At 46.3% G+C, this 26,967-nt stretch overlaps 1 protein-coding gene across 2 annotated transcripts in view; it reads right to left on the minus strand.

Moving 5' to 3' along the window:
- Positions 1 to 26,967, minus strand: part of FNDC3A (fibronectin type III domain containing 3A) — a 1,418,915-nt gene that overhangs the window by 638,038 nt on the left and 753,910 nt on the right. For both annotated transcript variants that reach the window (XM_069205374.1, XM_069205375.1), the window contains one exon: positions 20,217 to 20,374. In XM_069205374.1, the coding sequence (XP_069061475.1) occupies positions 20,217 to 20,374 (158 nt within the window). The remainder of the gene's footprint in view (positions 1 to 20,216; positions 20,375 to 26,967) is intronic.

The raw sequence follows: 26,967 nt of genomic DNA on the forward strand, positions 1-26,967 counted from the left end.
GTATTTACATCTTACTGTCATATGCTCTCTATGATTCCATGGTGTTTTGCATATGACAGAATGAAGTACGCTAGATATCTTCCTGTATACTATAAATTATATAACTTGCAGTGAAACATCCAGAGATACACCACAACTTCATCAACCAATGCTTTTCAGTTCAACTGTCAGATGTTATTCCGTTTGGACGAATTCTGCTTGATCAAGCGATAGAGGAAACAGTCAACAACGACACACAGACTCCAGTGGTATGACAAGGTTCAAAGTCAATGCGGTGCTGTGAAAAGGTATTATATGACGGCTGAACACAGAAGCACCTTTTTGGGTCAGATAAGGAAAATGGTTTGTAACAGATCAGATCTTACTCAAGCAGACCTACATAAGTCACAAATTGAAAAAGGCGAAGATACTGTTACGAGAGCTGTCAGTGTGGTTCAAATCTAAATAAACCCATTTGTTGGGCCAGATGATCTCATTAGTCTGTAACACGGCAAAAAAAAGACATCTCAAGACATTGGGGGTCATTCTGACCTTGGCGGTCTTTTCGCAAGACCGCCGAGTTACCGCCGCGGTGAAGACCGCCGACCGCGGCGGTATGCCGCTGTGCGCATTACGACCGCTGGGAGCGTTCCGCCGGAAAACCGCCAGCAGCCACACTGGCGGTCGGCGGGAAAGTGGAGACTGGTCAACCTCCACCGCCACGCCAGCAGAACACCGCCCACAGAATTACGACCCACATTTCTGTGTGGCGGTCTTCTGTTGGCGGTCTTCTGTTGGCGGTCACCTCCCCATGGCTCCTGTCGCCTCCCGGAGGACCAACGCACAAGGTAAGTTGATCGTCCGTGAGGGGAGGGGGTGGGGGGGTGTTGTGTGATGTGTGCGTGCATGGGGGTGTGCGTGTGAGTGTGTAGAGGGGGTGTGTGAGTGCGTGCATGCGGGCGGGGAGTGCTGCTGTGCCTATGGGCAATGTGTGTAGTTCGGCGGGTGCGCATGTCGGCATGTATGTGTGCGGGTATGTGTCCCCGTTGTGTATGTGTGTGTGTAGGGGGTGTGTATATGTGCATGTTGGGGGTGTGTGCATGTCGGGGTGCGTGTATGTGCATGTCGGGGTGGGGGTGGGGAGGGGGTTCGTACCACCTCTGGGGGGTGGCAGGGGGGTGGAGGGTGTGGGGGGAGGACTCGGGGGGCAGGGGGGGGGGTGGGGGAGACCCCTATCAGTGCCAGGGAAGGAATTCCCTGGCCCCGATAGTGCCTACCGCCATGGTTCGCATGGCGGTTCCCGACCGCCAGAAACCGCGGCGGTAAGCAGGGTCATGATACCGTTGGCGGTCTTGGGTCGACCGCCGGACCGGAGTGCGCAGACTCCAGCCCGTCGGTCATGACCGCCGTGGCTGTCGGAGTGGGGAAGTGGCGGTCGATCGCAGCAGTGACCGCCGCGGTCAGAATGCCATTTTTTTGACCGCCGGTCTGTTCGCGGTCCGACCGCCGCCTCTCCGCCGACCGCCAAGGTCAGAATGAGGGCCATAGTATCCAACATAATGGATGAGCATGAAATAGGTGAAAAATGCTATACAGACTTCAAACTTGAGCAATTTGAGAATAATCCACCTATTAAGAAGTTTCATGGTCCAATTAAAATGAATAAACTGAAAACTTTCAGTAACATGTCCAAGAAGAAGGCAGTAAACAGCAAAGGCAGGGCAATCATCATGAAAGCAGACAAAGTACTATTTGGTCAAAATCATTGTGACAGCAATTCAACCACGCTGATTGATGGTATGGTTCTTGTTCAGAGAGTAAAAGGAGAGAAATCAAACTTTGATGGGGTGGCTATATCTGTCTTGTCCATGGCTTTGCAGGAAGGAAATAGCAGTCAAAGAATCAGTGTTGGGTTTGATACGCACAATGAGACATCTATCAAGAACATCAAAAGGACAATCAGAGGGGGAGAACTCAGGAACCAGCTACAGGGCATCTCACCTTTCCACATTGTCAGACAGTGGAGGAAATTCCTAAGCCACGTAAGGAATAAAACAACTCTCATCGAATTTCTTGTTAACGAATGGAGGAAACCAGAGTATTTTGTGAAACCTGAGAATAAAACACTGTTTGCAAACTGTGAAGGTAAATGCTACAAAATCAGATCCGAAGGGAGCCACAAAGTGCCCAATCTCAATAGTACACACGAAGAAGATGGATGCTTGTTGCTGCATGCTGCACATGCAGCTAATGAGGATTATGAGGCAGTAATGATAAGCTCAGATGACACTAATGTGTTTATTATGTGTTTGGGATTCCATGACAGAATCATGTTTAAATTGTTTCTGAAATGTGGTACTAAAATCCGCATACAAGTTCTTGACATTGGGAAAATAGCATCAACTCTTGGTGAAAATATTTGCCGAGCTATGATAGGTCTCTATACGTTTACTGGATGTGACACAGTAAGCGCATTTGTGGGAAAAGGAAGTGCATTCAAAATCCTGTCTGCCAACAGACATACATAGGAAACATATTTGCAGCTCGGAGACTAATGGGATCTCTCTGAAAAAATAATGGACGAATGGAGTAATTCTCGTGATTTCTGTATGCACCAATATCTTCGGTTCATCGCATGAATGACTTGAGATATCAATTATTTTGAGCAAAGAAGGGTGAGATAGACAGTCATCAACTTCCACCTTGCAGGGATTGTCTGAAGAAACATGTAGAATGTGCAAATTATCAAGCCGCTATAAGCAAGAGATATCTTCTGAATGATCCACAGACGCCTAGTCCAAAGGGGAGAAGGTAGAAGTTGGAAAAACACAAGGGAGCAGAGCAACTGGTAGTGAACTGGATGGAGGGGCAGCCAGCACCTCAGGCTGTGTTAGTTCTACTAGCATGCAACTACATTAGGAAGTGCAAACTTCCAACATGTGTCTGCTGTCTAAATTACCTCAAGTGCACAGACATGTGCAGACTTCCCGCCTGAGAAAATCAAACAGACGCAGAAAATGATGACACCTATCCAGAAGAAGATGATGATGATGACAAATGTGAATGATAAAATTGTATTTAAGTTCACTCATGACATACATTGCCTATGTAAGATGTGACAACTATTATTATTTGAAATTGTAAGTGAAAATTATGCACATAATCTACATCAATATATGAGGAATACAATGAAGTGGTTTTGTTATTATTTTAAGGACTATACTGCTATTATTACAATTAACAATATAAATTATATTGAATTTAACGAATCTGGTGGAATTGAATTTACTTTTTCACATATTATGATGAATTTGTATGCTAATTATCAAAAATATGAAAACCATTTTTTGGCTAAGGTTGCTAATCCAATAATATCAGACAAATGCAAAGAGTGATGGCTTGCTATCACATATTTTCCATCTCTAGGCATCCATAACTTGCAAAACCCATCCCCCTGAATGCTACCAATGGACTAAATTTGGGGTCCTGGCTCATGGCTAAAAGACTCTTTCTGTATCTAGCTACTGGAGCACTGGGATCCAGACAATGCATCAAAAGATGTGAAGAGAAACTCATTGCTTTGCAGGACTCCCGAAGGAAAACATCCCTTACCAAATAGTGTGAAAACTGCTGCTCCCTTGCAAAAATAACAAATAATGCAGTCACGGGGTCACATTTACTGCTTTATGCCACACAGTTATACAAGCCATTCTCCATCTGCTGGAATACCCAGACTTCTTTGGCAGTCACCATGAACGACAAATAACTGCAAATGTATCTGATATGAAATAAATGGAAAACTGTAAAGTCTAGAAAGTACTCCATACACTGTGGGTATGGGCTTAAAGAATGTTATGCTTTGGCTACAAAGGAGGACCTATGAACAAGGTAATTACCAGATTCAAATTGTATTTAATACAAGGGGCTGTAAGGATCCATATTCTTACATTGCTAGGAGCACTGTGCCCCTTGCAACGTTTGCCTTTTCTGGCCTACTCTACCTGTTTTCTCAGTGAGCCTAATATTTTCAAGTACAGTGAAGAGGCAACATATTTTTGTTTTTGCCTCCAGTGGAGTACAAGGCTCTGTTGGACAGGATGTATGGTGTTTTTCATCCTTAGTGGATGCCAACTACAATTCCCCTCACCAGGCAGTAAGAAGACTGATAGTTGGCAATGGCTGGTTTATAGTGTAGGCTCAGTGTAGTGTTGTATAGGGTGCCTGAGGCACATCTGGGAGGGATTTTGATATCCACTTTTAAACTCAGGCAGGTCTGAATTCAGCTGGAGAACAACAGATTAATCAACATTTGTTGAGTAGGTATGTCCTATGATATGTACAGAGAAGGTTATTCCTGCTTTTGATGTTTGCACCATGTTATACTCAATACATATACCTGAGGCTTATAGTGCACCATCAACTTGAATCAAGTCAGGTCACATGTTATTTGTATAGTGCACAGCGCTAGTAACAACACTTCTGAAGTGATTACCTCGACTAAGGCTTCAGAAAAGATGAGTTTTCTGATGCAAATTTCCGATTGCTGAAATCTAAGTGTGTGAGGGAAAATGTTCCAGAGTTTGGGTACGAGGCATGCAAAGGAACGTCCACCAACTCTTGCTCTACTGTCTTTTGGAACTGTCAGAAGCCTTTGGGAGCTGGTGCGAAGAGGCCTCCATGGGACTATTTAGCAAGGATTTTCTAAATGATGGGTGGACCTTTCCTACGTAGGACACAATGAGCAATACAGAGCACTTTAAATGTATTCTTTTTTGAATCAGCAGCCACTGCAAGGCTGCTAAGGCTGGATTTGCTGGATGAAACTTCGGGATTTTGTACAGCACTCTGGCTGTGGCATTCTGGACCACTTGAAGGCTTTTTGTCACGTACTTTGGACCCCCTAAATACAGGCAGTTTTCATAGTCCAGGCAAGAACAGATTAATCTCTGTACTGTCATCCTTCTAGTAGGAGGTGGTGGCAGATGTAAGAGCTTTCTAAGGTATCTTTGGAGGACAAAACAAGACCCAGACAGTTTTCGAGTCTGCATTTCCATAGACGTTTTTTGTCACTCTAAAAATCCAGTCTTTTTACTCCTTTGGCAGGCTTCGGTTTTTCTCCTAGGTTTCCTGGCAATGACAGTTCCAGCCACCTAAAGCTGTTGTTACTGACCACCAGTACTTCTGTTTTAAACCAATTCAGTTTCAAGTTGCTTGCAGAAATCCAGTTGGCAACCTCCTTGAGGCATGAATTAATCTGCGATGACGTGCTACTAAACTCAGGGGGTAACGGATGATCTGAGCATATCAGCATATGACACAAAGACCAGACCATATGCATGAATAATATCTGCTAGGGGGAGTACGTGGAGATTAAAGAGTGTAGAGCTTAGAGAGGATCCCTATGGAATTCTGCACCACAGAGACTGTACATTTGAGAAAAACACTTCTTCACACACCTGAAAGATCCTATCATCCAGGAAAGCCTCAAGCCACTTGATGGCATCTCCAATGATTTTAACTTCCTTCATTCTCTGAACGAGAGCATGTTGGAAGCAGCGAAATGGTTCTATAGCTCTCTGCCAGAAGAGGGTTTGCTGTAGGTTTTTTAATAATGTTTTTTTCTATGGTCTGTTTCCATGCCGGGGGAATGTTGCCTCTTATCAGAGTGTGAATAAGATCCAAAGGGGATCCTGATTTAATTGATTTTAGTATGGATTCCATGGCTCAGTGCAGGAAATACTCCCAAGGTGGGGCCTGACCCAGCCTTACCCACGAGACATCATTAGAGGTGGGAGCTGTGATTAGGAGACTCAGCATTTAATTCACTTTATTGATGAAGAAATTGGCAAACATGTTGCACGGAAGGTGGGGAGCCCTGCAGAGGGTAATTTTTTTTTTTTTTTTTTTATAAAGACATTTTTATTGATTTTGCATGAAAACAGTAATAAATACAACTCAACATGATGCCAACGGGCATTTAAACAATGGTGGTCGAATCCTAGGTCCCCCCCACACCTTGTTGATACATATAATATACAATCTTTAAACCTAAAAGCCTGCTGTGCCCTCCCACCTCCCCCATATCTTGTTATGCTTATTTAAGCAACCTCTGGCCTCATATATAAGTTTCTCACGCTGCGCACACCAATCCACCCCTCGTCTCCACTTAGTCAGTGTCGGCGCATTCTTTGCCTTCCATTCTGTCTTTATATCCCTCTTGGCCACCAGGCATGCCACCCCTAAAAAGGTCCGGTCTGATCTTCGCAGCCCAATGTCACCCATGACCCCCAGGAGGAGGGGCACTGGCAACCTCTCCACTTCCTCTTGTAAGACCCCAGAAATCTCCTGCACAACCGCACCCCAGTAGGCCGCTATTATCGGGCATGCCCATACCATGTGGAAGAAGTCAGCTGTGGGGCTCCCACAACGTGTGCATTCCGCTGAGGAGCGGAGGCCCGCTCTGTGTAGTTTGTCGGGCGTGAGATATGCGGCATGCAGAAAGTAGGTTTGTATTAATCGGAGGCGAGTGGCCATTGTAAGAGAGCGCAGGGCCATCAGTGCTTCTGTCCAATCCATGTCCTCCATGGGACCCACCCAATCCTCCCACCTCTTGCGAAGTCCTCCCAGGGGGCCCGCCGCGACGGTAGTTAGGGTGCGGTATATCTGGGAAACCCCTCCTCTGCCCAGGTTTCCCATCAGAGCCTTGGCTTCCATGAGGCTATGCTCGGGGATGGTGTCCCCAGTCTGTACGTGGACTAGTAGGGCATGACGCAACTGAAGATATCGGTAGAACTGTGTCTTTTTCAAGGCGTATTGTTTCTGGAGGTCCTGAAAGGACCGCATATGTGACCCTTCCCAGATATCACCCAGAGTGGAGATACCTATGTTGTCCCAGGTCTGAAGGCCCTCCAGGCCTGCCACATGTTCCAGCTGCCTCCCGTGCCATAGCGGGGTCTGTTGGGTAAGGCGTCCCCACCACCCCGTCACTGTCTGAGCCGTCCGCCATCCCTTTAGTACCACTTTGGTTATATCTGTGGTATTTCGAGGGATCGGATTCCCATAAAGGGCGCCGAAGATCTGTTGGTAGCCCATTGTTTGTAGTTCTAGTTTGTATGCGGGGTCTGACCAACCACCTCCCACCCAGTCATTAATTACAAGTGTATGCATCGCTAGATAGTAATATTGGATATTAGACATGCCTAAGCCCCCCTCGTATATGTCCCTCTGACATGTTTTAAGCGACAATCGTGCGTGAGTTCCGCCCCATATGAATTGGCGCGCTAAGGAATCCATCTCCCTGAACCATTTCGTGGGGACGGGAAGTGGGAAGTTCTGTAGGAGGTATAGGAGCCTGGGGAGGATCATCATCTTGTACAGCGCTATTCTGCCAAGTAGATTCAGGGGGAGCACCTTCCAGCGCAGGAGGTCGAGCTTGATCTTCTTTGTTAGTGGCGTGATGTTAAGTTCCCACGCTAACTCGGGGAGAAGTGAAACATGTATTCCTAGGTATTTGAAGCTGTTTCTCCGAATTGGGATGTTTCGTTGCCAGTCTATACAGTCGCGAGAGCGGTGTAGGGGGACTAGCAGGGACTTGGCTGGGTTCAGGATCAGTCCTGAGGCTTCTGCGAAAAGTCTCAGGATTTCTAGGACGCGTGGGCCGCTTTTGGGTGGGTTGGAGATATACAGGAGAACATCGTCTGCGTATAATGCCACTCGGTCTTCCGAACCGAAGGGCCAGTGCCAGCCCTCAATCAGTGGGTCGCTTCTCAGTAGTATCGCCAAGGGTTCTATTACTAGCGCAAAAAGTAGAGGGGATAGCGGGCATCCCTGTCGCTTTCCACGGCCAATGGGGAACGGGTTGGAGACTACTCCGTTCACCCGGACTCGGGCAGTCGGATTGGAGTATAGGAGTTTCACTAATCCTCTGAATTTCGGTCCGAGCCCATTTTTATGCAGGACCTGCTCGAGGTAAGACCAATCCACTGTATCAAAGGCCTTTTCAAAATCAAGCAGAAGTAGTGCCAAGTATTTGTGTGACAGAGTTTTGCGGTGCGCCAAAGCCAGATGTAACCGCCTAATGCAGTGCCTGGTACTACGGGTAGGCATGAAGCCACATTGGTCAGGGTGAACCAGAGTGGGCATTACCTCCTTTAGTCTGGAGGCAAGGATCGAGGAGAGTACCTTAATTTCGACATTTAGGAGCGAGATGGGCCGGTACGCTGAGCAGTGTCGTGAAGGGGGCTGGGTTTTGGGGATCACCACAATTGTCGCTTGGTCAATCTCAGTGGGGAAGCGGCCTTGGTTTTCAGCTTCGTGGTACATGTTAAGTAGGTGGGGACCCAGGATGTCACTGCATTTACTATATAGTTCTGCTGGGAAGCCGTCCGGGCCTGGGGTTTTGCCCGTTGCCAGGCTGGATATTGCACTGCTAATCTCTGCAAGGGTAATGGCCTCCTCCAATCTATTTCTCGCCTCTGGGGACACCCTCGGAAGGGTAATATCGTTTAGTAGTGGGGTCTCTCTCTCAATGGGGGGGCGTGGGTGCTTGGCATATAGACGCGTATAGTAGGAGGCGAAACTATGTGCAATTTCTGCAGATGTTTTAACAAGGGAGCCCGAGTCCTCTAGGATCTCGGGTATAATTCTGTCGGCCAAGGGGCGGGTGGCTAACCAGTGCAGCAGTTTCCCGTTTTTATCCCCCCCATCCATATATTCGGGCTGCTGAGGCTCTCCACATGTGTTTGGCCGACTCCAGCATCATATGTTTGATATCCTCTCTCACCCTAGTCAGGCGCCTCATGGTAGAGGCCGAAGCCGAGTTTACATGCTGGCGTTCCAGTCTTAGGGCCTCGGTTTCCATTACAGAGATCTGGGAATTCTGGTCTCGCTCACGGGACCGAAGAATGTGTTTGGCGTGCCCTCTAAGAGTAGCCTTACAAGCGGCCCATATTATTCCCGGGGATTGAACCGAACCTACGTTAAGTTCAAAATATTGACTGAGGTGATTCCTGAGCTCCTGCGTGTAATCTTTATCCTGCAGGTGCCAAGCGTTCAGGCGCCACATAGGCCGCTTGGTGGGGTCTAGTCCACCTACTCGGATACGTATTGGCGCATGGTCCGAGACCCCTCGGGGGAGAATCTCTGCCCCCGTGATGTTTAAGAAGTCCAGAGCGGGCATAAACACAAGGTCTATTCTGGATTGCGTCTGGTGGGCCGCGGACGTGTGCGTGTACTGGCGCTCTCTGGGGTGCCAGTTGTGCCACACCTCGCACAGGCCGAGGCTTTCCGCCCAATTGCTTAGGGCAGAAGCCCTCTTAGATCTATTGGTGGTGATTTCCCCAGATATGTCCAGAGTTGGGTCAAGAACCGCATTGAAGTCGCCTCCCAGTAGGGTGGTCCCTTGGGGAAGTCCTGAGGTCACTCGGTGGAGCGAAAGTAGGAAGGTGTCAAGCCCCGCTGGAGGAGCGTAGGCACATACAAGGTTTAACGGGTGCCCCTGAAGAGTCCCTGTGACCACTACGAATCTACCCTGTGGGTCGGACTGCGTGGCTGTGATCACCATGGGTAAAGATCGGTGTAGTAGGATAGCCACCCTCTAGAGCCTCTGGAGAACCCTGCGTGGTATACTCTATCGTATCCTCCTCGCGCGAGCATAGGGCATCTGGATCCTAGGAGGTGGGTCTCCTGGAGGAGGACCACGGAGGGGGAATATCTACGGAGAGTGTGGAATACTGCTGATCTCTTGATCTTGTCTAATAGGCCATTTACATTCCAGGAAAGGACCTGGGTCATCGAGGGCCAAGCGTGAGGTGTGCAGGTGTTACGCAAGATTTAGTGTGCGGGTGTAAACCTAGGGACGACCATTTCAAACAAATTGGCGAAATCTTAAAGTTACAAACCAGGCTGACTAACTCGTAGCCCTTTAAATCCAACTCAAACTCCCCCCCCCCCCCCGAAACTCCCCCCTCCCCATACTCCCACCCCAGAAGCATCTGTCGCCCAAAAACCGAACCAAAACCAGACAGCCAGCATTGCTGTTGTTGGGGTGGAGTGGTGGACCCCTCCTTTCTTTCGGATCAATTGCAATTAGCGGTCGCAAAACAAGCATTCGACACCATACTTTAGAAAGTCTCCGGTGTCGTCAACAGCAGTCCCACAGGGGCCTGCCCGAGCACATCAGGCGCGGCCAGTCTCTCCCCGCGTCCAACGAGGGGGCCGCACACGACTTGTCAGCCGAGCACCGGAGATTGACTCAGGCGACCGTCTTCTGTAACTAGGGCCGGTGTCTGAGGCCCCGGAAGAGCGCTCACTGTGATCTCAGTCTGTGAGCCTGAGTCGTGGGCCGTCTCACCATCCGCAGGAGTGTTCAGGTCTTTCCGCCTACCTCTCCGAGATCTGGTGCGTCGCCGGCTCCTCCGGGGCCCCTCTGAAGAGGGGGGTACGATACAAGGGGTTTTCCCGGCAGCCCCCGGGGGACCCCTCCGGGCCCCGATGCCCTCCTCCGTCAGCCAGTCCCACGCCTCCTCAGGTGATTCGAAGAAGTATGCTTTCCCAGCCATGAGAACTTTGAGGCGTGCAGGGAAGAGGAGCATGTACGAAAGTTGCATTGCCCTGAGTTTTTGCTTAACCTGCTCATACGACCTGCGGCGGGTTTGGACCTCTTTGGTGTAGTCCGGAAAAATTTGGATTTTGTGATTTTCCCATTAAAGATCTTCCAACCTCCTCGCTTCTTTAAGGATGTTATCTCTGTCTTTAAAATTAAGAAATCGTGCGATCATTGGGCGCTTCGGGCTGCCCGGAGGGGGGCGAGGTGCAAGTGCCCTGTGGGCTCGTTCAACTGCGAACAGGGGCGAGAGGGATTGGTCCGGCATCCACGTTTTGATCCATCTCTCTAGGAACTCGGAGGCCTTGTCATCCTCTATACCCTCGGGGAAGCCGATAAAGCGTAAGTTGTTGCGTCTTGCCCGGTTTTCAGCATCCTCTGCACGGCGGTGAAGCTCGTTGGTTCGGGTCTGCAGTTGGGCCACTTTGATTTTGAGGTCAGACAAATCAGTATAATTCTGAGAAGCTCGGGATTCCACCTCAGTGATTCGGTTTACTGCATTTCTAAGGTCTTGTCTGATGAGGCCCATATCCACTCGTACTTCTCCGATCTTGGTTTCTACGGCTAACTGCGATGATTGAATAGCTTGGAGAATGGCGCTCACTCCGTCCAGGGTCGGACCCCCGCTGGCTGTGTCTCCCCCTCCCCGCTGGCCCGTCGTCGTGGTGAACTGATCGATTTTTGTTGGGAGGGTGGAGGCTGTTTGTTCGCCTTGTCCTTTCCCATCGTGGTGCCCGGGGCGGGGGCCGGGTGTGTCATACTCTCCGTATTTATGTTTTCAAGCCCAGGTTTTCAATTTGTTTTCCGGTGTCTTGGACCAGGGAAGGTATCGCTGTGCCGCCCCGCGCAGGGACGGTGGGGTGTCACTGTCTCAGGGGCGTCTTCTGGACTAATTTATTCTCTCTTGGGCCCTGTGGAAGCATCTTGCGAAAGGGACTCACTATAGATCCGGGCTCAAGTCTCACCACACCCAGGATCTGGTGTTTCCGTAAAGGGCCCCGTTTCGCCACACGCTGGCCTCTACTTCTCAGATCTGGCTCGACAAGGATCAATTGTCTATAGTTCGAGGCCTTAAAGTTCAGACTGTTTTGGGGTGTGTGTCTCCACTTCTCGGATCCCAGTCTGCAACCAGCTCTTGGTGTGGGCCTTGGCAAACCCCCTCTGGATGGCGATCTGAATGGGAGCCGGAGGTGGACCACCGCCTGTCCCCCCCACTGTAGCAATGACAGGGGAGTGGGGGGGTCCACGACTCGTCGACCCCCTCTCCTTCCTTCTCCTCCACTCCTGGGCCCCGGGTAGTGTCTTCGTCCTCCCGGGCGGACCCGCCCGACCTCCAGTCGAGTCCCGACCCCCCACGCGGCCCCAGCCCCTATTACGTACCAGGAGGGGGCCGCGGGGGGAACAAGCAGCGGCGGCGGTCTTCCCGTCCTCGCCCGGCCGCTTCACTTTCGTCTTGCGGGTCAGGCAGGATGGATGGGGGGTCCAGGCCTCCTGGCCTGCACCCGCAGGGCAGTGCACAGGGCGGGCCGCTGACCTGGTGCCTTCTTCCTCGGCCGCCCGGCCACAGGGATCCGCCGCCGGGGCCCGGTCCCCCAGGAACCCCCCCTGTTCTTTCAGCCTGCTGCGCACGCCATCAGCTCAGCTATCGGCCTGGCCTCGGCACAGCCGGGCGCGTCGCGGCCGCCATCTTGTTTTCCCTTCCCGGGATCGGCCTGATCTCCGCGCGGGCATAAAATGCAGGATCTCCGTTTTTTTTGCCGTGCGCGACCCCCCGCGAGACCCAGGGTCACAGGGGTGTCCGAAACTGCGTCTTTCAGCTCCCTTGGACCGCGCTAACTATGGGCGGATGACGGAGGGGTCCAGAGCACTCTCAGAGTGCGACCGCCATCTTGACGCCCGAAGCCACGCCCCCGCAGAGGGTAATTTTATAGAACTACTAACCACCTTGAACAGTTCCTTGGAAGAATTAGAGAAATTCTCTATGACTTAGAGTGGGCAGTTCTTGCTTTTCTAATAGCATGTTTATAATTTCTTATAGTGATTTTATAGTTATTTTTGTTATTATGATCATATCATTTTCTCAATTCTATTTCCCTTTTTCGATTCTCTTTTGAGCATGGTTAATTCAGGGGACATACCATGGGGCTTTTCCTTTTTACTTGCTGGATCTGGGAGGTCCACAAGGGATGACAGATTCTTATGTGTTATTTATCAACTGCTGGAATGTAGCATATATTTCTGCTATGTCACCCCTTGAAGTGGGAACTGATTTGATGAGAATATCTGTCCATTCCCTGACATGAAGAGTAGAACAGGCCAATCTTGGTCTTTGGAAAAGGGATACCTGTCTTAATATAACAGGGGCTTCTATCCACAAGGGGAATATATCATGGTCAGACCACAGAATAGGTATGGAATGAGCTGTAACCAGATTACAAAGGTTAGGAAACCCAGGATCTAAAAGATGACCTTGTGCATGTGTTGTGATTTGACAACTTGCCGAAATTGTAAAGCGTCTAGGTCACGGGCTAGCACCTTAGCCATTTTCATCCCATTTCCTCAAAATGCATATTTAAATCCCCTAGTAGAGTAAAGTTTACTTTTTGGAGGTTGCACTCTGTAACTATGTTAGGTAGAGCTAGGGCTAAAGCAACTACAGGAGTGGTGCCAGCCCTCTACCCACAAACACAATTAAAATAAGCTAAAATGCACTAAAATCTTACCCACGCATCAGATATGGTAAAATGTCAAATATTAGCAGCAGCAGAAAATGAAAAGTCAATATTGGCACACTGTTGGTAGGGCCTCGTCTGCGTCCCGGTGTGCCCGGTGGGTCGGGAGGAGGCTGTTCAACTAGACCCCGGTGCCAAGATGGCATCTCTAGTGAAATGAAATAGAAAACTGGAAGTATCTCTATGGTTCTGAACACGGCTATGTATTCTGTAATGCCAAAATACATATAGACATTGGACGGACTCCATTTATGATGTACACACTCCTTTACCTGCAATCAGCATTCTTGTGACTATTTGGTGCTTGCCCTAATTTGTCAGTGTGAACACATCCAGGAAGAGATGAGCAGGACTGACTGGCTAGAGGTTTGGAATATGAACACAGCAGCTGCAGCTTTTGATTGTCACTGACATCACACACCAGTGCCCTTAAGAACTGGCCTCACAGCCAGTTCCTTGTACTCGCTTTGGACTTGGAACGATCTCTGAACATCAGTTCAAAGAAGGTATATGGTACAGGACTATGGAATATATTATCCTTCATCAAGCTGTGGCGAAGCCAAGGGCAATGAGAAGTCCTACTGTTGTATGCCGAGTGGGAAACCCAGCTTCTTAACAGCCCCACGGGTGGGATAAGATCAGAGTTCATCTTCACTGAAGACAACTTCAGTAACTCCGCCAAGAACCACAAGAGCCTGCTAGCTATGACCAAAGCAAAGAAATCATCTTCATCTATGAGTCGGGGATGTGTTTGGTCCATCAAAGGAGTACATAGCACTGACACTTAATCTGCCTAAATGTGTGAAAACTTGTATTGATGTATTGCCAGGCCAAAAGAAACATAGGATGTTTGCCTTTCACCCAGATCCTAAAGTGAGGCTGAAAGAGCCCATTCTCTCTAATTCTGGAATTATTAAACCATCTACCTATCACTTATGGCTCTAGGGATACTGCCTAATATACTAACCTTAATAGCAGTGCTTGGAAGGTATAGGTGGGTCCAATAGGTGCCAACAGTCCCACTGGTGCCCCACCACTGAAAAATGAGGATCACAACCATCTCTTTGTAATATCCAGGCCTTCAAAGAGCAGCACCCCTAAGAAACCTGCTCTGGATGCTAAATGTATTACATGCTTCAACTCTGGAGACCAGGTAAACCTGTAATTGGTCTAGCCCTGATCTGTAATTAGTGAATCCTATTAACAACCAACAGAATACTGGAGGCCCTGTTAAGTGAACCTTTGACCTTGTGACCAGTTTCTGTTGTCAAACAGAAACTGACATTTTTATGTGGATTGGAAATAGAAGTTAACTATTGGTTAATATGCTTTTGAAGATTTTGTTGTCAGATTCTCAGCAGCCTGATGGTATACAGCTGAGTTGTTTCAGCGCCACTGGCAATCTTGATATATTTGTAACATTCTGGCTAGTAACACTAGACACTAAGAATTCTTACCTAAATAGAAACAACCAAGAGACAAAGTTTGCCAAGGACACCAGTCTTTGAGTAATGGGATAACAATGTACATATGCTCTAATAATACTTTTTATCATAGCAATTTACCCTGAAGGTACTACATTTCTTCCAAGTGTCCACCTTAACTAACTGTAAATAAAGTAGTTTTTTTTATTTCAAGTGATTTAGCTCTGACGTTCTATTCACTGTGTGGTTGCTGTGTCATACTGTACCTGAGTATATCAACCTTACTACTCACAAAGCCTCAACTGCTTAAACTCCTTGGACAGGCAAGTATACAAAGACAATAATATTACTTGTATAATACTATTGAAGCTCATAGGACACCAACGGTAAATCACATTACACAACAAAGGAAAAGGTCAAATTAAAACCTCTGAGCAAGGAATATATGAATATATCTATATCCCTAATATCATATCATGGTATACCAAATTCCACTAGCAGTGTACACTGACTTTGGTTTATTCAAGCATTTTTAGCACCAAAGCCTCCTGAGTGTTGCCGTATTTCAAGCATGACACCTATGGTCTCTTCAGAGTTAAAATTTTAACCTGTAAGGAACTTAGAACAACAAAGAAGACTGGGTTCTGAAGCAAAGCTGTCCTCTTCAACTTTTTTTTTTTTTTAAACAAATGTTATTACTTTTAGCATGTTAAGGCCTCATAGTAACATTGCAAACATACAACACTTAAGCAGGCAGCACACAATAAATTGAACATTTCTGGTCAACATCAAAGATTCTGATGTGCATATCTGTATCCTGCTTCCAGTGGTGAGTGAAGTTGGAGATATACAATAAATGTATAATACAGTTATCTTGTCTGCAGATGTTAACTATACATTTCTTAATACTATCTCTACCCCTATTAAATTGACATCTTCTCTTCAACATAATTGCATTGCAGATTTAAATTCCAACCCCAGTTAACTTGTAGCATATAGAGCATTTATCGGAAAGGACTTGTATTTTTTATCAAACACTAATGACCAAAATCGAGCGCTACATGGACTCTGCAAGGATCATACTATTCTGTTCTTGCTGCCATGTTAGTAATTACTTCGGGGTCTCATCAGATTGGCATGAATCTGTGAGTCTGTCATCTAAATTAGTGTTAATACAGTATCATTACTCGCATCAGTGGCTGCCTTATAGGACTCCAACAGAGCATCCCACTACATTGCAATTGAGTTATTCTGCAGGCCTCTATTTTCTTCTCTGCGTAGTGATATGCTTTCTGCTGGTTCCCACCCCTCCATCTCTTCCATACGCTCCGTTACAGTAGGTGCCATTGTGGCTTTCCGTCGTTTTGTTAGTAATCACAGCTAAAAAGCTAAGCCAGCATATTGCAATGTCACTTTGTTCTTTTAGTTTGTGGTAACAGCCCAAGGATACAGGATTCTTCTGTTTGCCAAGTGTCTCTCTCCATTCGTTCTGTTAATACTGTCCCAATCTGGGACTAGTATAGTTATCCTGGGGCAGCACCAAAGCATATGTAATATTGTTGCTTTCTCAGGTGTGCACCTAGAGGATGCCGATGAGGCAGCTGGGTATAATATGTGTTGTCTGTGTGGCGTAAGATATGCCCTGTTTAATATCGAGTATTCTAATACATTTGAATCTGGACTTCTGGGGTACTATCTTGGGGTACGTCAGCATAGAAGCCCATTGCTTATCCCAAATATCTCACCCTATGTCCACTTCCCCTTTGATATTTAGGGGCATCAGAAGTATTCCTGAGATCTCTATAGAGCCATCTTATCAAGTGTTTCCCTTGCCCCATGGTGTAGACTGCTTAAATAAATGTGTGTGTAGGAGGTATGGTGCCATCAGGAGCCCAGTGTAGTTTCTTATATTAGGATATATTAGCATGTAATAAAAATAAGGCGTTGGTTAGGTTATGTTCATACATAAAATCAGTGTGGGTTAGTAATACTCGATCCTTAAATAACGACCCAACTGTTATCACCCCCTTCTGGTTCCTGAGATGTAGTCTAGGTTGTGATAAGACTCCAAAGTTTGTAGGGAGTCCGAGTAGTAGTATATCCAGTACTTAAGGTGCCGTTCCGGTTCTATATCGAAGGGTCAGCTTCCAGCATTGAAGAGTAATGCAAAGTAGTAGAGGCAGCCTGTGGAGGAGGCGGGATCCCGGGCAGGTCAAAGAGTGGAGCCGACCCTTATTTCATATGGATTATGGGTAGCCTATTTCCTGAAGGTTTCACCCAGCTAGCCAGCATGAGAGCCATTGCAACTTCCCCGCTATACAGTAGGCTTTGAAGTCTGGAGCTCCCATTCACCCTCCCCTGGTCCAAAGGTGTAGTTTTGCTAAGCTTACACAACGTCTACCATTGCCCCATATTAGGTCTGTCAGAAGGGAGTGCAATGCCTTAAAATAACTAGGTGGGATCACTACCGCCAGGTTTACAAAGTAGTACAAGATATGTGGCAACATCCCCATCTTGGCAAGTGCCAACAGACCAGCCACTGATGGCGGCGGTGTGCTCCAGAAGAGAATCTGTGAATCTGAAGGAAGTTATTGCTCTGCAAATTCCCATCTAATAGATGGAGGGGGGGTTCTATATATTTACATTCCTAAATATTGGAAGGTGTCAGGTGCTATTAGAATAGGTTTATCTCAGAATAGTATGGTGTTCATGGCGAGTATATTCTTTAACGAAAAGGCAATGGATTTGTTGTGGTTTATTCTGAGGCCAGAGGGTCGCAAAATCAGTGAATATCCGAGCTGCCTCTATGAGATTCCATTCAAGGTCTCTCGTATACAGAAAAATATTATCTGTGTATAATGAAATGGAACGGATCGTTGGTCCTATCAGGATCCCCCATCCTTCAGCATTCTGTCTGAGGTGAAGTGAAAGGGGTTCTAGAGCTATTACAAATAATAAGGGGGATAATAGGCACCCATCTAGTACCTCGGTATATAGGGTAAGAGTCGATATACATTTTCGAGTGCATGCTCTCGACATAGGGGAGGCCTAGAGCAGGCATACTTATAGCACATTGGCTAGGGGAACTCCAAATCACTTGAGAGCCGCAAACATGTAATCCCAGTGTAAGTTATTGAAGGCCTGGCAGCGGTCCAGTGAAAGACAGCCAGACCTGGGTGATGTGTCGCAAGCGTTGTCCATTATAAGTACAGTAGACAGTTATTACGATTAAGGGAAGTATTTTGCTTTGGTACAAATCCACAATGGTCTATGTGGATCAGTTTGTGTAGTAGCAGAAGAAGTCTGCATGCTAGGATCTTGGCCAGTATTTTGTATTCAGTATTTAATAGCGATAATGGTCTATATGAGGACATACAGTCGAGGGGTTTCGAGTTTTTATTAAGGAGGTCACCAATTATTGCTGAGCTGTAGGGGGTAATTGGCCATTCTCAAGGGAAGTTTTGCATAGTTTCTCCAGTTGAGGAATTAGTCTTATTGGAGTAAAACTCTGCCTGGATACCAACTGTTCCTGGTGATTTGTTACAAGACAGATCTTTTATTGCCTTTCAGATTTGGTTCATTGTAATCTGTGCTGCAAGGATGTGTCTATCATTTGCCTCCAGGGAGGGAAAGGTAAGGTCCTGGAAGAATAACTGAAACTTTGTCTGGCTCGGCAGTGGGGGACCTGAGTAGAGGTCTGCATAAAAGTCACACAATGCATTATTATTATCTAGTTGGGTATTAGCGCTGGTCTGTTGAGGAGTGAAAATGTGTAGAATGGGAGTGGGTGTAGGTGTCTTCTTTATCATTTGACCCAACAATGTACCCAATCTATCTGCTTCGCTGTGTAATCGTTGCTTGTATGGCCTGTAATCTAGGACACACAGACGCTCTAGGAACTCTGCATTTTCGATTCTGGTCACTTGCAGTTCTGAGGATTGGGGGGGCGTTAAGTGCTGCATCTTTTTGTAAAGGGCCAAGACTGGCCTTCACTCAGGTGAGGTCACAGGCTATTGTCTGTTTTGCACAGACTATGGTTCCCATATTTGTGCCTCTGACCACTACTTTAAATGCCTACCACTCCACTAGTGGGGAGGAACCAGTGTTTTCATTTTCAGTGAAATATGTATTAGTTGTTGCAGCTAAGGTTTCTTTAAGGGACGCACACTCTAAAATCATTCTTTTTTCATCCTTGCTAACTTATTAATAGGACTAACTCACACATTTTTCTTGGCTAATTGGGTATAGTTAGAGTCATTGCCATCCTAAACATCTTTATCCTCCGTAACCCTGGAAGCCAAGGTGGAACAGCTGGAAATTCATAAACCAGATGTTATTCACTTTAACACCAAGACCTTCATGAGGTAAATGCTCCACTTTACAAATATACACTAATACTGCATAGCAACAACTTCAGGAATCTTACAAATCTTTACTAGAAATTTAACAGGTCCACAGTCAGTTATACTGTGTGCTTAAGATTTCTGATTTACTAAAGTACTGCACATTAAAATCAGAAAGAAAATGCAACTGAGAGATAGTGAACCCCCTAGTCCTGAATTAAGTTCTCAACTAGATCTGCCCCATATATACACATTCTGAAGCTGGTACACAAGACGACCAACTGACTGACATCTGTAGCACTCTATTCCCTCTATTCCCCAATCCAAGTTGGATAATTCGATGAAAAATATCCTGTTTCGGTTTCCAGTCACAATGTTCCTGTATGTTCCTAATTATGAAGTCTAACTAGTACACTTTGTACCCTTGACAAATGACCAGTTGTCACCAAAGAGTCTCTGTGCAGTTACACAACATTCAAAAGGAGCAAAGATAGCTAAATAAAAAGTCATATGTCATGCAATACATGTTGGAATTTATTGAAAAAAGTATTCTGGTTTACATTACACTGACAGTGAAAACCAAAAACATAGAAGGTTAGCATTTACCTCTAAAAGTTAATTACAACATTTCTTACCCTATGCATGGCTCAACACACATTAAACAGGGATGACCTCTATATAATGTATATACAGTAATCAAAAGATACTAGCCTAGTTTACAGTTCTCAATAGATGAGAGTTCACTGTAAGTATAATCAGCTAAGCGGGCATGGCAATTGGTACTGAAACCATAAACTGAGTCTGATCCTTCCACTAGTGATCAAGTATGGAAATTGTTACCCGATACGAACACCTCTTTTGCAACCATCACATTAAAACCACTAGTAGGTAAGTTGAGTTTTCAAAAGGAATGTTAGCTATGCAAAATATCAAAGGATCAAAATCTTACTAAATCCTTTGGCAGGTGTATTTTTTGCGTAATAGCTATCTTACCTTAAGTGTGTGCATTGTCAGCCAGAGGAATAACAGCAAGCTACATTTACCAAGCAAAGAGAATCATATTTAAACACGCTCTATCATTTAAAAAAACAAAAAACATTTAAATAAATATGGAAACATTTTCTTAAATGCTCACGTGTAAGCAACTTTGTACTTTCCATCCTTGCCACAAGATGAAATCAGAACATCATAAGTGTAAGATTCCTGTGTATCTGTTCCTTCACTGTCTTCAATTATTATGGTGGTAGGAGGTGACCATGTCAGTACTACTGTCCTCGACTGGATATCAGTCACCTGAAAAATACAGAAAAATTAAAGACCCAACATTTTGCAGGACTCATTTGATAATAAATGAAGAATACTAATAAACAACTAATTGGATAAGGAAATAGTAGGCAGTATTCAACTCTAAAGCAATGGATAGCATGCAATTATAAAATTACACAAGTTATTTCCTGTTCAACCTGACAGCCTTAGTGCCGTCTTTCCCCAGAGACTGGCTTTGCTCTCCACTGTTTGCTTAAATTCAGTTTTGTTGGCCTTAGGACTCTGTGCACGTTACCACTGCTAACTAGTGTTAAAGTGCTCTCTTTCCTAAACACAGTAATTCTGGCTTACACCTAAATTGGCATATTTAATTTACTTATAGGTCCCTTGTAGGGTAGTATACCATATACCCAAAGACTGTACATTAAATGCTACTAGTGGACCTGCATACTCTTAAAACATGTTCCAGGTCTTCCATTGCAGCCGGAATGCAATTTTAAACTGACAATTCGACTTGCAATATAACTCCTTTCCAAGCCTTAAACTCATGCTTTATCAAATATAAATCACCCCATAAGGTAGGCCCTAGGTGGCCCATAGGGCAGGGGGAAAGTAATTACACGTTTGGACATGTACATTTGAATTGTACATGTCCTAGTATTGCAGAACTCCCATATTCGTTTTTCACTACTGTGAGGCCTACCTGCCCCGCAGGATAACATTGGGTTGCCTTATTATATTTATTAAATGCTAACTTTTGAATGGGAATCCGTAGGCATTTTATGTTTGGTGTCTGAGAAATTGTAAAAATTAAAAATCGCCTTTAATAGTTACATCAATTTTAAGTTAGAATTTTGAAAATTGCACTTTTAGGAAGTTGGCATTTTTTCTACCCTAGTCTGTGCTCTGCCTTCACACAAAGGACTTGTCATTTTCCATTGTTCATTCAGCCAGCTTGGATCCAGGGCGGGGTCAGGAAATTTCAATCATTTCAAAGGGAATTCTCTAGAAGTTTCTCATACTTCAAGGAAGGCACCTAATATGACAAGCATTTGGAATGCAATGGGTCTCGCATTTGCTCCAGTTAGAGCTATTAGCGTTGTAAACTCCTTACCGGACTTTTCTTGTCACATAAATTCAACATGAAAAGTAAAAGAGTTTCACATAAGCAAACTGATTCACAGCGCTACGGCTGCCATGAGCATTAGCGTGAACAGACACACAAAAGGAAAAAAAGTTCACTCGCAGTCAAACTTATCGGCAAAAGTGCAATTAGCCATGTAACATGGGCGGTGGCCAAGGCAATAGCAAATCCTCCCCAAGGAGGGACAAAAGTAAACTATTCACCAATGTCAACAAAGGATTTTTGAAGGGCAAGCCCTCGAACGAGTGGTAGTGATGGATATGAGGTGGGTGTGGTTAAAAGCCCAGATAGATACCAACACATCGGAAAAGCAGTGCTTGTGCAGTGCGATGCTCAACCTAAAAAGGGGACCCTCAGAACCACTCTCCAATTCACCTTCTGAACCTTCACAAGACTGCTTTGCTGGGCCTGGAAGGACTGCTTTGCTACCAGGAACCTGCCTTGAATTCTCAGGTGCCTGCCCTAATGCTTGAGCCTTGCTTCATCACTTGAACCCAGGACTACTAGAGTGACTTCAAAGGCAAGTTTGCTGGTCTTCTGATCAGAGTCTTTAGTTGAACCAGCAACTGAACCAAGCTTGAGGGAGTCTTGAACTCCCAAACAGTTCCCCTCCAGTCCTGGATCCTTGGACGTGATGTTACCCAGATACCCAAAACTTGGGACTTGGAACATTTCTGGCTAAAAACTGATTTGAAAACCAAAGGAAGAGTAGGACCAACCTCCTTGTCTATCTGTCCAAGGTACATTAGCAGTCAGCCTGACATCACAGTAGCTCCTGATGCATTCTCCTCCGCAGCAGCAAATCCTGTTCAGCGGTCCTTTGCCAAAACGGTGTCTGGCTTTCTGGAACTCTTGTTGGTTACAGCCTCTTGCCTCATTCCGCTGGAGATTTCCAACTTCCAAAAAAAGAGACTAAGGGCCAGATTTATATATTGATGGTATGTATAGTGTGTCGCCATGGAGTATACATACTGCCAATGTGAAGATTCACCTGACCCATTTAAATGAGGACAGACCTTCAGCTTGGCCATCAATCAATCAACAATTTCTAAAGCTGCATGCACCCTTTCACTACAGGTCACTGCACCAGGTCACTGTAAGTCACCCCATGGCAGGCCCTCCCTAGCCCAGAGGACAGGGTACAGGTACCTGTGTTTAAGGGCACCCCTGCATGAGCAGCGGAGCCCTAACGATCCCCAGCTCCATTTTCCTGGACTTCGTAAGTGCAGGGAAGCCATTTTACCTGTGTCCAGCTACATAATGGTAACTCCAAATCTGGGCTGGCATGTTTGGTATCAAACATGTCAGAATCATACCCCAATACTGTTGCCAGTATTAGTTGTATGATTACATGCACTTTGGGAGCTCCTTAGAGGACCCCCAGCATTGCTCTGATTAGTCTTCAGGGATTTTCCTGGCAGCCCGTCCTGCTGCCACTCCAGACAGGTTTTTGCCCTCCTGCTGCTTGACCAACTCAAGAAGAGGAAGGCAGAACAAAGGATTTCCTGTGGGAGAGGGAGGTATCATCTTCTCCCTTGGAAACAGGTGTTACATGGCTTGGGAGCGGTAGCCTACCCAAGCCACCAGTATGCTTTGAAGGGCGTATTTGGTGCCCTCCTTGCATAAACTGATTTGCACCAGTCCAGGGACCCCCAGTACCTGCACTGGCTCGAAACTGGACAATGGAAAGGGGAGTGACCCCTTCCCTCTCCATCACCATCCCAGAGGGGGTGCCCAGAGCTCCTAAAGGTGGCCACTTGATTCTGCCATCTTGAATCCAAGGTGGGCAGAGGCCCCTGGAAGCATCTGAGTGGCCAGGTCAGACAGGAGAAGTCACAGCCACCTCCTGATAGGTGGTCACCCTGCTAGGTGACTAATTCCCCTACTTGGGCTATTTAGGGTCTCCCTCCTGGGAGGGTCTTCAGATTCGGCGTGCAATATTCCAGCAGGACTCCTCTGCATTATTTACTTCATCTTCTGGCCACCGGGACTGCAAATTGACCCTCCAGGAACCGACATTCTGCAACTCAAGCGACAACTCCACACTGCAACATGGTTTCTCTGGCTTCTTCCAGAAACTGCAACATTTCCCTGGCTGTGCATCCTCTGAGGGCGAAGAGTCTTCAGCCTGCACAAGAAGCAAGAAGGAATCTCCCTTGGAGTGCACTCCCCTGCATCCACAGGCACCAAATTCAACAACAACCGGCTGCATGGATCCTCTCTCCTTGGAACTTTGTGGAGTCTGCATCACAGGTGGTGGTCTGAAGTGGTCCCCTTGGTCCTCTCTACCAGCTGCCCAACATGGGAGACGGTAAGCCCTTACCTCTCTTTGCAGGTCAGTATCCCTGTGCACCGTGACTCTTGCAGCTACCAAGGCTTGTTTGTTCCTCCTCCAAGGGATCTTCAGGCTCTGTGTAGCCCCGGCCTCCAGCACTCTTCCCTGCAAAGCACATTCTCCTGCCTGCTGCTTCAGCAGCATGAGACTCCTCTCCAGGTGTGCTGAGTGGGCCTCACTGCGATTCCTGTGCCTGCTGCCTGTGGGGGCTGCCTCCTCTTCTTGTGACTCTCCCAGCTGCTGAGGGTCATGCTGACTTTTTTCATCCACCATCGACCTGGTCCTGCATCCACAGAAGGGTGGGTAGGGACTCCTGCCACAGCCAGCCATTCCAACTCCACTGGACTTGGTCCCCTTCTTTTGCAGGTCCTCTTCTGTCAGGATCCACTTTTGGTTTCTTCCAGTCTTGCACAGTCCTTTTTCAAAGTTCTCCTGTGGGTTTGGGGAAAAAACAGGTACTTACCTCTTCTCTCCTGGTAGCTGGTGGGCACACTGGTGCTTACCTTTTGGGGTTACTAGTTCCTCCAGCTCCTCTCTACTGATTCCACTTCCTTGGGTGGGGTCTGCCTTTCACATTCCACATACTAGTATATGGTTTGGGCTTCCCCTAGGGCCATCCCTATTTTCTATTGTTTTGACCATTTACTATTGCTTTCAATTCTAATCACGGACTTCTAATGAGTACATAATAGTGTGTTTACTCACCTCCTAGTGGAGTATTGCCTATACAGTATTTCAGTATTTGTTTTACCATAATAAGGTCCCTTTATTTTTGCAACACTGTGTAGTTCTTTCACATGTGTAAGTGCTGTTTGGCTGTAGTGGTATTGCATAAGCTTTGCATGTCTCCTAGATAAGTTGTGGCTGCTCATCCACAGCTACCTCTAGAGAGCACTGGCTTTCTAGACACTGTCTACACCTCACTAATAGAGGATACCTGGATCTGGTATAAGGTGTTAACACCATAGGTGCTCACTACGCAACAGGCCAGCTTCCTACATATCCAACACCCACTCCATTGCAGTCGGCCATATTTTTTTACTGTGACCTGGTCTGACTCGACTAGATGTCAACAGTTGGTGCTTTGATCTTTTAGGCACAAAGTGTTTACCTTAAACATTCAAAATTCATAACACTGGTGCTACTGATTGGATTGTTGTTGTTTTAGTGTCCATTTATTAAAACATACTGTATTTTTCTCAACTGGTGTGGTATTTTTTTTTTGTTGTGTTTTCACTTTATTACTTTTGGTGTGCTGCATAAATACTTTACACATTGCCTCTAAGGTAAGTCCTACTGCTTTTGTGCCAAACCACCAGAGTTTAATGTAATGACATCTGTGGTTTTCATTTGTTGTTTGAAGCTCCCTCCTGTGATATTGTGTTGGAGTGGGACTAGACCACGCCCCCAGCAGCCCTGACCTGAACTCTGAGGTGGAGTGGAAGAAGGCAGGGCCAGGAACTCAAAGACGCGCTTTAAAGCACGACAGACTGCCTGTTGGCGTGGGTTTCATTTGTTGTTTGCAGCTCCCTTCTGTGACACTGCGCTCGGGTGGGACTATGTCCTCCAGCATCCCTGACCTGAACTCTGAGGTGAAGTGGAAGGAGGCAGGGCCAGGAAATCAGAAGATGTGCTTTAAAGTGCAACAGACTGCCCGCAGCGCAGGGCGTACCGGGTGAAGATCGGGCATGTCTTCACCAATTATCGACCGTAAGGGTATGTGTTTGTTGGTTGGTCTTGCTAAGTAAGTTCACTGATTTTCTGTGGGCAGGACTCATAGTGGGAAAAAGGTAAACAGAAGATAGCTGGAGGCAAATATTCTGTTGCTAGCTCCTCGAAACAAGCAAGGTACTTCACAAGACTCTTTTTTAGTGTGAGCTCTAAGTGTTGTTTCGAAAAAAAAAACCTGAATTGGCAGAAAGGCATCTTTCATTGGAATTGGGGGAGAACATCAGTTTAGTGAACCCATGTATAAACTCCACAGCAACTGACTTGATAAGTAATGCAGCGGTGGACAATATAATTGTGCAGCACCCTTAATCTCAAACTTTGATGCCAGCTGGGCCACTAGAGCATGCATTAGACACTTTATCCCCATGCATTACATCTGACCTGGTATAACTGTAGTATGGGTCAACCGTTATCAAAAAGGAAAAGGAGGCTAAAAACTAGTATAGTAGCAAAAGATACGCATGAGCGAGGGGCTAATTTGATTAGACAGACAATGGGCGTTTTCGAACAGTAGCCATCTACATCACTGGCACCCTATCTGGGGCATAATCAATCATTGGAGGGTATGGTATTGATGTTGAAGGACGCTATTGCTATTACTATTACAATTGTGCCAGTATTGGAAAGAACTGGAGTACTGGAAGGGGCCATCAGGGATTTTTTTTTATTTGAGCAGATGCAAATCTTGAACAAAGTACAGAGATCGAGACATATTATTACACTTTGTCATTCAAAACTTCATTGATACTCGATTAGCTACATACGACGATTATGGTTTCGCTTTTCATAGCTCTTAAAATCCTAGATAGATCCTCTACCTCGAGAGTTGGTCCCCAAATATCCTTAAAACGTGCGACCTGCACCTATTCTATGTGCATAGAGCATTTCCTTAGCCCATACCACCTGCATCTTTGCCTCACAAGCTTCAAATGTTGGAGGAAGGGGTGATTTCCAACCTTGTAAAATCAGTGATTTTGCGATCAACAAGGCTATAAAAAACAACAGTTTTGCCCGCAACCTTAAGTTTGGATGATCCATAATTCCAATGAGAGCCCCCAAAGTATCTTGACTAAGTACACAAAGTAGTTTCCTGCTAATCCACTGAAAGATTTGAACCCAAAAATCCATAAACTTGGGACAGGTGAAACACATGTGCAGCTAGTCTCCTGGATTATCACTACATCGCGGACACGAGCCTGAACAAGTCGGGAATGCTTTTTTAATTTGAGCTGGAGTGAGACATAACGTCCATGTAGGAGGCTGGACTGGCTTGTAGTGAGTACCAAGGGGTACTTGCACCTTGCACCAGGCCCAGTTATCCCTTATTAGTGTATAGGGTGTCTAGCAGCTTAGGCTGATAGATAATGGTAGCTTAGCAGAGCAGCTTAGGCTGAACTAGGAGACGTGTGA

Source organism: Pleurodeles waltl, chromosome 8 (genome assembly GCF_031143425.1).
Source record: "Pleurodeles waltl isolate 20211129_DDA chromosome 8, aPleWal1.hap1.20221129, whole genome shotgun sequence".
Classification (NCBI taxonomy): Eukaryota; Metazoa; Chordata; class Amphibia; order Caudata; family Salamandridae; genus Pleurodeles; species Pleurodeles waltl.